At 45.0% G+C, this 12,529-nt stretch overlaps 1 protein-coding gene across 2 annotated transcripts in view; it reads right to left on the bottom strand.

Annotated features, from left to right (window-relative positions):
- The window catches only part of rasgrf2b (Ras protein-specific guanine nucleotide-releasing factor 2b), a 177,045-nt gene that overhangs the window by 85,309 nt on the left and 79,207 nt on the right, over window positions 1-12,529 (bottom strand). For both annotated transcript variants that reach the window (XM_036980258.1, XM_036980260.1), the window contains exons 4-7: window positions 10,118-10,207; window positions 899-1,035; window positions 316-432; window positions 141-220 (exon numbers count right to left, since the gene is read on the bottom strand). In XM_036980258.1, the coding sequence (XP_036836153.1) occupies window positions 141-220; window positions 316-432; window positions 899-1,035; window positions 10,118-10,207 (424 nt within the window). The remainder of the gene's footprint in view (window positions 1-140; window positions 221-315; window positions 433-898; window positions 1,036-10,117; window positions 10,208-12,529) is intronic.

The raw sequence follows: 12,529 nt of genomic DNA, 5'->3' as shown, positions 1-12,529 counted from the left end.
ACGATAACGATAATGTGTGGGAGTGGTTTGCATGGTCTATGCAACTGTTGTGTGTGTGTGTGTGTGCGTGTGGGCGCGAGTGCATGTGTGCGTCTATGTGTGTGTGCATGCATTTTGCAGTGTGTGTAATGCCAACTTACCCAATACCAGTGTAGGCCAGTTCGCTATCCGGGCTTTGAGACCTTGGTGGAATATCTCATGTAGAAACATGATGGTCTCACTGGATATAAAATGAATAAAAAACAGAATATCAAACATGTTTCTGTGTGTGCGTGTGTGTGGGAGTGTGTGTGTGTGTGCATGCATGTGTTGTACCTGTTGAGGAACACACTGCTGACATCATCGTGACTGATTGGAGGTTTCTTGGAGCTGGCGGCCATGCGGAGAGGTCTCAGGAAACAGTTAACCAGGATAGACAGCTGGTGGACATACCTAGGGTTAGATCAACAAGGATCAGACTAACAATCTTGGAATAAAAAGGTGCTATCTAGAAGCAAAAAGGGTTATTCGGCTGTACCCATAGGAGAAGCCATTTGAACAACCCCTTTCGGGTCCAGGTAGAAGCCTTTACACAGAGGAGTTCTACCTGGAACCAAATAGGGTTCTACTTTGAACCAAAAAGGGAACTCCTATGGGGACAGCCGCAGAACACTTTTGGAACCCTTTTTTTCTAAGAGTGTAGGATGCAGACCTTGCTCCAGCCCAGCAATAAAACACCTGAATACGCGACTTGTGGTCTAATCACACTATGCGTGAAATCAGGTGTGCTGGTGCTGGATTCGAATAAATAACAACAGTCAATCATTCAATTCATCAATCATTCATTCAATTAATCGATTAACAAATCAGCCACTCAATCAATCAATCAGTCTCTGTGTGAGTGGTTTTAGGTACATACTCTGTCTCGGCCTCCACCATGTTAAAGACGATCTGGTTCCTCTTCCTCATGCTCTCAGCATGGGGAGAACAGATGTAGTCCTGAACTATCAGCTTCCACTTCCTACGGCACAGCCAGCCACGCATAAAGCTTTGCACCTGTACAGGGAGACAGACACACACAGGTTAGAATATTTTTTTGGGGGGGGTAAAATTTTATCAAATGTTTCTAACAATATAAACGTATACAGACAAAAGATGGTTTTGAATCACACAAACATCAACGAAGCACACAAACATCAATGACATCACACCTGCCCAGACCCACATGTTCCCACCGCATCCATCTCCAGTGCTTGTAAGACTATGCCATATAACCTCAAATTGCGGTATTCTGTTTTTCTCTGTTGCCCACACCTTTTCAATATTTAAATAATAATGCATTTGATTCTTCCACTGTCTCAACGATGGAGGATAATTTGATTTACAGTTTTTAGGTAAACTTTTTTTTTTTTTATGATTGACGAGAAAAGTACGGTTTCTCACCGCACCCTCATATTTCATGTCTTCAAATTTGCAGATAGACGGATTAAAAAGTACATTTACATTGTAATAATTAACTCTGCCCATAACTTTTGGACTTTATAGCACACCCAGAAGGCATGAATTATAGATTCATAGTTAATTTTATACTTAAGACATGTAGAATTTGTGAATGTTGTCTCTTGTATAATAAATTCTATATTTTTGTTTATACTGGATTAAGCATACATTTTTGTTAACTGTAATTTCATTAGTTATGTTGCAACACTCCCTTCATCTTGTGCCAATATCAATTATTTTTAAGTTTTGGTTCCAATAGTTTTTTTCTAAGAAATTGTCAGTTGGATAGGTTGCAAGATTTTCTATACATTACCTATCATATGAATATCCTGATATTAAACTTTTAAAGTTGCATGTATTTGAAAATGTCTACGTTGGTCAGCCCAAAATGGCTTTTTAATTATGTCATGGAAATAATTGTATTTCCTATTACCATGTCATGTATGCCTTTAGTTTTCCATATGGGCCTATTCATCTGTGAATTCTGAAAAGCTATCCAGGAATTGTTGCATAGGGGTGTGTTTTTAGGGAGTGATATTGGTTCTTGCAGTCCGTTTCATTTTCTTCCATATTGTTATACTGTCCTAAACTATGAAGTTGTTAATGTTCTTCGCTTTAGTCTTTGGAAATAGACACGTGAAAAGATTTTGGGGATCTGTATGCGCATCTTTCATATGTACCCCTTGTTCCTCTTTAGTACATTTAACAATATGTACCCATTGTGCCTCTTTAGTACATTTAACAATATGTACCCATTGTGCCTCTTTAGTACATTTAACAATATGTCGCAAGTAAAAGCCTTTGGTGGCGAGTTTTTACAATTCCAGGTCTGGAAGGTTAAAACCGCCAATTTAGGGAGATGTAAAACTTTAGTTTTTATTCTATGAGTTGTATTTGCCCATATAAAGCCTGTTATGACCGAGAATTATATTTAAAAGAAAGAATGTCTTTGGTGGAGTATTACGGAAAATAAATATAGAAACTTTGAGAGATTTGAAAATTGTTTTGAATAGCGTTGTTAATCGTTTTGTAAGGGCTGCAAGGTGTTTACCAGGTTTATTTGGTAAAATAGTATGCTTTATTTGAGTTGAACCTGTAGTTGTTGGCTCTCTTCAAAAGATCAGATTCCTGCTTAAATTCAGAAATGTATTTTCTTCTTACCTTAAAGTTTTTTATGGGCCTTTCTAAAATAGTAAATAATTTATATTTTTCTTTCATTTTAATTTCTAACGCAGATTGAACTTTTTCAAAGTATGAGATTATCATTCCCCTAATGTACTCCTTAAAAGCACCCAAATTATGTTGGAGTTCTGCTTTTCTCTGTCCTATATCATGTTGAATTACACCAACATGAAATACACTTAGTGACAGAACATGGACAAAGAACAGAGCACATTTTCAAGAACCGAAATGTATTAAATAGATAATCTAAAAAATAAAGACCTTTACCTTAACAAATGTCTACATTTATTTATTTTATTTTATTTTTATTTCACCTTTATTTAACCAGGTAGACTAGTTGAGAACAAGTTCTCGTTTGCAACTGCGACCTGGCCAAGATAAACCAAATCAGTTCGACACATACAACAACAGAGTTACACATGGAATAAACAAACATACAATCAATAATACAGTAGGACAATCTATATACAGCATGTGCAAATGAGGTAGGATAAGAGAGGTAAGGCAATAAATAGGCCATGGTGGCAAAGGAATTACAATATAGCAATTAAACACTGGAAGGGTAAAATGTGCAGAAGATGAATGTGCAAGTAGAGATACTGGGGTGCAAAGGAGCAAGCTAAAAAAATAAATACTGTATGGGATGAGGTAGATTGGATGGGCTATTTACAGATGAGCTATGTACAGGTGCAGTGATCTGTGAGCTGCTCTGACAGCTGGTGTTTAAAGCTAGTGAGGGAGGTAAGAGTCTCCAGCTTCAGAGATTTTTGCAGTTCGCTCCAATCATTGGCAGCAGAGAACTGGAAGGAGAGGAGGCAAATGGAATAATTGGTTTTGGGGGTGACCAGTGAGATATACCTGCTGGAGCGCATGCTACGGGTGGGTGCTGCTATGGTAACCAGTGAGCTGAGATAAGGCAGGGATTTACCTAGCAGAGACGTGTAGATGACCTGGAGCCAGTAGGTTTGGCGACAAATATGAAGCGAGGGCCAGCCAACGAGAGCATACAGGTCGCAGTGGTGGGTGGTATATGGGGCTTTGGTGATAAAACGGATGGCACTGTGATAGACTGCATCCAATTTGCTGAGTAGAGTGTTGGAGGCTATTTTGTAAATGACATCGCCGAAGTCGAGGATCGGTAGGATGGTCAGTTTTACGAGAGTATGTTTGGCAGCATGAGTGAAGGATGCTTTGTTTGTGAAATAGAAAGCAGATTCTAGATTTAACTTTGGATTGGACATGTTTAATGTGAGTCTGGAAGGAGAGTTTACAGTCTAACCAGACACCTAGGTATTTGTAGTTGTCCACATATTCTAAGTCAGAACCGTCCAGAGTAGTGATGCTGGACGGGCGGGCAGTGATCGGTTGAAGAGCATGCATTTAGTTTTACTTGCAATTAAGAGCAGTTGGAGGCCACGGAAGGAGAGATGGCATTGAAGCTCATCTGGAGGGTAGTTAACACAGTGTCCAAAGAAGGGCGAGAGGTATACAGAATGATGTCGTCTGCGAAGAGGTGGATCAAAGAATCACCAGCAGCGAGAGCGACATCATTGATGTATACAGAGAAGAGAATCGGCCCGAGAATTTAACCCTGTGGCACCCTCATAGAGACTGCTAGAGATCCGGACAACAGGGCCTCCGACTTGTCATACTGAACTCTATCAGAGAAGTACTTGGTGAACCAGGCGAGGCAATCATTTGAGAAACCAAGGCTGTTGAGTCTGCCAATAAGAATGTGGTGATTGACAGAGTTGAAAGCCAGGTCGATGAATACAGCTGCACAGTGTTGTCTCTTATCGATGGTGGTTATGATATCGTTAAGGACCTTGAGCGTGGCTGAGGTGCACTCATGACCAGCTCAGAAACCAGATTGCATAGCTGATAAGGTGCGCTGAGATTCAAAATGGTTGGTAATCTGTTTGTTAACTTGGCTTTCAAAGACCATAGAAAGGCAGGGTAGAATAGATATAGGTCTGTAGTAGTTTGGGTCTAGAGTGTCTCCTTTGAGGAGGGGAATGACCGCGTCAGCTTTCCAATCTATGGGAATCTCAGACGATACGAAAGAGAGGTTGAACAGGCTAGTAATAGGGGGTTGCAACAATTTCGGCAGGTACTTTTAGAAAGAGAGGGTCCAGATTGTCTAGCCCGGCTGATTTGTAGGGGTCCAGATTTTGCAGCTCTTTCAGAACATCAGCTATCTGGATTTGGGTGAAGGAGAAGTGGGGGAGGTTTGGGCGAGTTGCTGTGGGGAGTGCAGTGCTGTTGACCGGGGTAGGGGTAGCCAGGTAGAAAGAATGGCCAGCCGTAGAAAAATGCTTATTGAAATGATCAATTATTGTGAATTATCGGTGGTAACAGTGTTTCCTAGCCTCAGTGCAGTGGGCAGTTGGGAGGAGGTGCTGTTATTTTCCATGGACTTTACAGTGTCCCAGAACTTTTTTGAGTTTGTGCAAATTTCTGCTTGAAAAAGCTAGCCTTAGCTTTCCTAACTGCCTGTGTATATTTGTTCCTAACTTCCCTGAAAAGTTGCATATCTCGGGGGCTGTTTGATGCTAATGCAGAACGCCACAGAATGTTTTTGTGCTGGTCAATGGCAGTCAGGTCTGGAGAGAACCAAGGACTATATCTGTTCCTGGTTCAAATTTTTTTGAACAGGGTATGCTTATTTAAGATGGTGAGGAAGGAACTTTTAAAGAATAACCAGGCATCCTCTACTGACGGAATGAGGTCAATATCATTTCAAGATACCTGGGCCAGGTTGATTAGAAAGGCCTGCTTGCTGAAGTGTTTTAGGGAGCATTTGACAGTGATGAGGAGTGGTTGTTTGACCACAGACACATTATGGCTGCAGGCAATGAGGCAGTGATCGCTGAGATCTTGGTTGAAAACAACAGAGGTGTATTTGGAGGGCAAGTTGGTTAGGATGATATCTATGAGGGTGCCCGTGTTTACGGATTTGGTGTTGTACCTGGTGGGGTTATTGATAATTTGAGTGAGACTGAGGGCATCAATCTTAGATTGTAGGATGGCCGGGGTGTTAAGCATGTCACACTTTAGGTCACATAGCAGCACGAGCTCTGAAGATAGAATGGGGGGCAATCAATTCACATATGGTGTCAAGGGCAGAGGGTGGTTTATAGCAAGCGGCAACAGTAAGAGACTTGTATCTGGAAAGATGGATCTTTTAAAGTTGAAGTTCGAATTGTTTGGGTACAGACCAGGATAGTAAGATAGAACTCTGTAGGCTCTCTCTGCTGTAGATTGCAACACCACCCCCTTTGGCAGTTCCCGAGATAAGAGCAAGTCTAATCAAGTCTAAAAAATTGTAAAAATGGCGCCGGAGCAGAAGGCAGACGTTTTACGTGCCCTGAACTGATTTCGTTTTTTTTGTTTTTGTTTTGTTTATCTGCATTGTTTGTAACTTATTTTTTACTAATTTTGTACATAATGTTGCCGCTACCATCTCTTATGACCAAAAATAACTTCTAGACATCAGGACTGTGATTACTCGCCACGGACGAGCATAATATTTTTCTTCCTTCACAACTCTGACGAGCCCGAGGCGGAGGATATGTGGCTCCCTCGGGAACAGGCCCCGACCCCCGTGATCTGCGCAAAGAGGAGGCGGTGAAAGAGAGGCCGGAGAGCGGGCTGCCTTCTGAGGAGTAGGAGGCGATAGAACAAACCCCCACTCCCCTCAATTCTGCTCGCAAACATGTAATCTTTGGACAATAAAATGAACAAATGATTGGGATAATTAAACTACCAACGAGACATTAAAAACTGTAACATTATGCTTCATGAAGTCGTGGCTGAACGACGACAATATGGCTGGTTATACGATCTACCGACAGGATAGAACAGCGGCGTCTGGTAACAACTAATAAATGAAGGTGTGGGCTGTCTCCAGGCGGTCCGCATGTCTCCGGGCATACTCCGGCCCCGGGGGAACATGAGGGCTATCCAGGGGCTGACCAAACGCCATCTCCGCAGGGGTGCGAATCTCTCTCCCCAGCATGAGGAGGGCAGGCGTGCAGGAGGTGGAGTCTTGGACAACGGAGTGGCATGCCATGAGGACCACAGGCAGGTGCGCGCTCCACAAGGCCATCACTTTGAGGATGGAGAGGAGTAGTGCGGGTCTTGTGCATACCCATTCTCTCACACATGGTGGCGAACACACGGGACTCAAAGTTTCTGCCGTGGTCGATATGGATGGACTCTGCAGCTCCAAACCTGCTGAACAACCCCGCTGTCAGGGCGTCAACAATGATCTCTGCCTCCTGGCCAGGCAGAGGCCTCAGGCCATTTTGTGAAATAGTCCATGGCCGTGAGCACCCAGTGGTTTCCACTGTCTGTGGTGGAGAACGGCCAAACTACATCGACTCCCATCCTCTCCATGGGAGCCCCCAATGGGAACTGTTGGAGCTGAGCATAAGAGCGGCCTGGGGGGGCCTTTCTCGCTGTTCAGTGGTCACAGCGGCGGCAAAAGTCCTCAAAATCCATCTTGTGCTGCCCCCAGTAAAAGCCCTGACAGTGGCGACGGAGTGTTTTTGTGATCCCAAAGTGTCCAGTCCCCACCCCCCCATGAGTACTCTGGAGCACAGCCTCCCGCAGTGCTTTTGGGACCACCACCTGCCACCTCTCCTCTCCCGTAGCTGCCTCCTTCCATGCCCGCTGTAGCACACCATCAGCCAGTCGCAGTCTCTCAAACTTTGACCACAACCGCACTGTAGCACTGGCTGTAGGTCTGTGTCCCATCCCTGCTGCTGCCACATTCAGCCACGTCGACAGTCAGCAGCTCACAGCAGACAGGCCCGCACGCCCGACACACTGTGGCACAGACCCCCTCCTCTGCACACAGCTCTCTCTAGCTGGAGCGTTGCACAGACCGAAGCACAGGGCCTTGAACTGCCAGTGTCCTCTGTTAGTGGAGAACGCCGTTTTGGCTCTGGCCTCTGGGGAGAGGGGCACCTGCCAGTAGCCACTGCGGAGGTCTAGTGAGGAGAACCAGGCGGACCCCCTAGCGACTCATCGATGCGTGGTATGGGGTATGAGTCCTTCCTGGTTACCTCAATCAGCCTCCAGTAGTCCGCACAGAACCTCAGCTTGCCCCCCTTCTTAGGAACCATGACGACTGGCGCTGCCCAGGGGCTGTCTGAGGGCTCAATGAAGTTTGCCCGCTGCATCTCTAACACAGCCTTGTCTGCCGCCTCCTGGCGTGCCAGCGGGATACGGCGGGGACGCATCTTGATGGGTTGAGCATCACCTGTGTCGATCTCATGCTGCACCAGATGAGTCTGACCCACCTCCTCACTCAGCGCAAAGCTGTCTTTGAATTCAAACAGCAACTGCCACAACCGTTCCTGCTGCTCAGGGTCAAGACCAACACAGTTCCTCCCCCATATTTCCCTCACTGCAGACAGTGTCCTCTCCTCTCCCATCTGGGGTAGCTGGGCTGGGGGAACACGGCCCGGACTCACAGAGAGATGTGTCGTGGAGGTAGCTGGGGGGAATGTAACACACAGATGTGGGGGGGGGGGGGGGCATGAGTCTCTGCTGCTTTAACTGTTGGAGTAAAGGGTTTGTTGCGTTGAGTGAATGTGACATTGGGGGGAGGCATGGTGACTGCCGGCCCTCCCTGGAAGCTCAGTGTGACCCCATTTAGGTCTAACTGGCAGCCTGTGCACCTAAGAAAGTCCAACCCCAGGAAACAAGGGTCCTGCACAGCCGCCACCCACACAGGATGACGCACAGTCCTGCCCCCTACTGTCAGAGTCATTATTCCCTTCCCTTTCATGGGTGCCAGCTCACCTGTGACTGTGCGGAGCTGGACAGTTGTGGGCTCACACTGAGTCCAACCTTGCACAATATCCGGCCTCACCAGAGTTACTGTGGACCCGGTGTCCACCAGGGCAGAGCAGGGCACCCCCTCCACAGTCACAGGGACATGACAAAAGTCCCCAACACAGGTCCGGCCCACCACAACAACAGGCTTCAGCCGCTTGTTCTTGTATGCTTCTGGGGGAGGTGGAGCCTTGCTTCCCCGTCTGTGCCGGTGGGTTCCTCCTGAAGATGATGGTGGTTGGGAAAGAAAGCCAGGGGTCTGCACTACCCGGTCTATGCGGACCCCGAGCTGTTTCCCTGAGCTCTGGGGGACATGGGGCAATCCCGGCGTAGATGGCCTGGCTGGCTACAACCCCAGCAGACCCTGGGACCAGGGTGCGTGTTTTGTGTCGCCTGTAGCGACACAGCACGAATGAGTTCTGTCATTTCAGCCACCCATGCAGGCTTTTCCGGCTCTGGGCTGCTCTGTCCATAGCGCTTCCTCAGTGCTCCCACTAAAGCACCATAATCATGTCTGTCCTCGGGGCTAATCAATATCAAACTGCGGTGTCCTTTCTTCATCCGACCACCACCTAAAATAAGCTAACAGTTCAAACTGAGCATGAAAAGCTTCCCAATCCGCCTTACCGGAATACTTCGGGGTCTTAACTGATACGGACGCAGCTGGGAACTGGGCGCCGCCATGTTTGTTTACATCCTAAGCCCCAGATTCCTCGTCCCGCCGCGTCGACGTCACCCCTTTGGTCCGCCCACCAGAATCCGCGCGAAGCACAGTCGACGAGGCACTCATGCCCGCTTCAGCCGCCATCACTCTAACGTCCTCCCTCAAGCGGCCTCTGGGCTCCGAAGCCCTGGTGATCTCTGGCCCTGGCGAAGCCAGATCCCCCGACATCAATGCACACGCACCTCCTTGGCCATAATCGTCCCCTACCTCCATCTTTCGGATTCCCTCGAAGCATTTTCAACCCTGTTCTCACCTACGGTAGCTAGCCACAGAAGTCAGCTAGATAGCTGATTAACTTTTATCAACGTTTTTACTACTGACACCAATGTAAAGAAACAGCAGAGAGCAGATCTCGAACCCTCAACCTTCGAGCCCGGGGTCCGGAGCGCTTTCGACTATGCATGCTCGAACGGCAGGGTCGATTTCCGCGATAATAATAACCCAGGGTCGTTACACTACCACCTCAACTAACCGGTGCCCCCACACATTGACTCTGTAATGGCACCCTCCTGTATAAATTGTTATTTTTTTATTACTTATTCTTATCTTATTCTTATCTGCAATTTTTGGAAACTGCACTGTCGGTTAGGGGCTGTACGTAAGCATTTCACTGTAAGGTTGTATTCGGCGCATGTGACTAATAACATTTGATTTGAAGTTTGACACCCGGTTAGATAAGACGTTCAATGGCCGAAAGGGTTGTCGATTTTGCCAAAGTCTTGAAGAAGTCAGTGGTAATGAGGAGGGTTATGGTGGATGGGATGTCTGATTGCTTGTATAAACAGTCCAGGAATCTAACAATGCGTGGAATACATATACACACACACACACTTAGGCACACCCCCACGTACGCAGATTACACACACACACGAGCATGCATGCACATACCTTCTTAATCTTTTTTATGTCTGGGTCTTCATCCTCTTGGTTTACATGGTAAGGCCACATTCTCTCATTGGTTTTGTTCAGGGCAACGATCTGAGGGAGAATGAAAACACAGTAAACACAACTGAAGACTGCACTTCCTGATTAGGCTCATTTTTTCATCAATGCTCATTAAGAAATGCTAGCGGACATGACTGAAGGCAAATAATAGTTGTCTTGGGTGTGGTTTGATGTGGGTGTTCATTGGTTATGTCTTTGCCATTCAAGTAGTGAGTACAGTGATGTAAGCTAAGAGAGCTTTGCTATGGAGAGAACAACGTTTTTGAAATTGAGGACTTCTTCCGGTCTGACTGCCTCGCAATCCCCAGATGGTCAGCTAATTCAGGGTTGTGTTTAGCCAAGCAGACAGCAGCTAGCTAGCAGAGCTTGGTGATAGGATAGCCAGCTGCAGCTATCTAGCTGATTTAAATCAGTTATTACAAGATAGCAAGAGCCAGTGTTTGGAATGTGTTTCATAAGACACTCCTTCTACATCACCTTGCTACAAAAGTAGCTTGCAACTTAGTTTCAACATTTCATCACATTCCGGTCTTTAGTCAGCTCAGCTTTCCTACAACACAATATTCTGTAATTGGCTGGTTTTGCCTCGACGCTCCTTAAGTCCGCCGTTAGATCTTTCTCGGGAGACAAATCCTAGAACTAATATCCTTACAGGTGTAGGCTACATATGAACATTGCACGAACATCGGCCAGCTTGAGTGTACATCCATCAATAATTAAAAGATTTTCTGCTGTAAATATATTGATTTGCTTATAAAGACAGTATGCCTATACGTTACCTAACAATCAAAAATAAATTATGTGTAGAGTACAACGTCAGCTGTCTAACCAGAACTAGAATGGCATTTTCTATTTGCAGAAATTGAAGGATTTGACTGTCTTACACACTGATATGCACAGTTCTATGGTTAAGAATCTGTTTTCAAGTCTCCAGTGAGGTCCCTTTCCTCTATGTAATGCATTACAGGTTATGGACATGTGCAGTCAGGTGGAAGAAGGGGTGGAGTGGATATGACAGAGTTTGCCTCATGGGTCCAGCAGGCAGAGTTCAATAACTACAGGCAAATGTGAGATGCAGGAGGATGGCACTCTTCTCATACTGACTATACAGTTCCATGTATATACTGTATAATAAACCTCCTACACAATCCTGTTGAAACAGTGTTCTGCTAATATAACAATGTGCAAATATTATACTTGCATTTCATCTTTTGTCATTCACAACCGATACAGATACTGTACCTATCAACATTGTGTCTGGTGGCCCTGGACCTACCTTGCCAAACATGTCAGTCATCATACCTTCCTGTATGGTGTCCCATATCTCCCCCCCATCGATAGTACCATTCAAATCAATAATAACAAAAAGACAATAAAAAGTAATAGATGTGTCTTGTATAATTTTAATGCGGAGTATAAGGTATTTCCCAAATCAGACATCAGTATAAAACTGTCTTTCAGTCAGAGGACTCCATGACCAAAGCTTATCACTTGTCCTCCATCTGTAGAAAAACAAAGTAGAGTTGATGAGTGACAAATGGTGGTGTTTTCTTGTCCATATATTCAGTTTATCTGTCTGTAAATTATGTTTATTGTGGCAGCACTATTTCACAGAGTCAAATTCCTGTACATGCAAATGTATTTGGCAAATAAAGGTGATTTAAATATTACTAAACACTTGTGATGTACTATCTTATTAGTAATCACCTTTTGTCCCTTTTGAGGTGTTTGCCAGTGTCAGTAGATCAGCTCCAGGCCCCTCTTGTCACAGATACCGGTCATGAAGGAGCCTGACATACGGATCCGACCCAGCTCCTATCACAGAGACAGAGAGGGAGGGAGAGAGAGAGAGAAAGACTCACCATACAGTCATGGAAAACAACAGTAAATACACAGTTGAACATAGCCAATCAGAGATGAGGATTCACAGCTAATTCAATGCCAGTGGAACAGTTGTTAAAGTACTGTGTGAATTTCACCAGGTTCATATATTAACATGTCATGTTGATTTGTTATTGTGCATGCCTGCATCCTGGTAGTTGGGGAGTGTGTACTTACGTTTTGCCCTGCGTGCTCGTGCTCAAATCATTTTGATGCACTATGAAGAGGTAGGCACGCTTTTTCTGTCGTCTTCAGAAAAGTTTGATTATTTTAAGCACAAAGTTATACACACAGTGTTTTGTTCATGTAATGTAATGTATATAATGTTATATATTTAGAGGTTATTTAGAGGTTACTCATAAGTGGATGGTATTGTTAAGATGTAATTGTACTTTTTAGGATGATATCAACATTCTGAATTCAACATGTGGTTAATAGCTAGCTAAGGTATTAGTAGGCTATTGTATGTGTGAA

This window comes from Oncorhynchus mykiss, chromosome 6 (assembly GCF_013265735.2).
Source record: "Oncorhynchus mykiss isolate Arlee chromosome 6, USDA_OmykA_1.1, whole genome shotgun sequence".
In the NCBI taxonomy this organism is placed as follows: Eukaryota; Metazoa; Chordata; class Actinopteri; order Salmoniformes; family Salmonidae; genus Oncorhynchus; species Oncorhynchus mykiss.
This window is presented reverse-complemented; position numbering and strand designations above follow the sequence as displayed.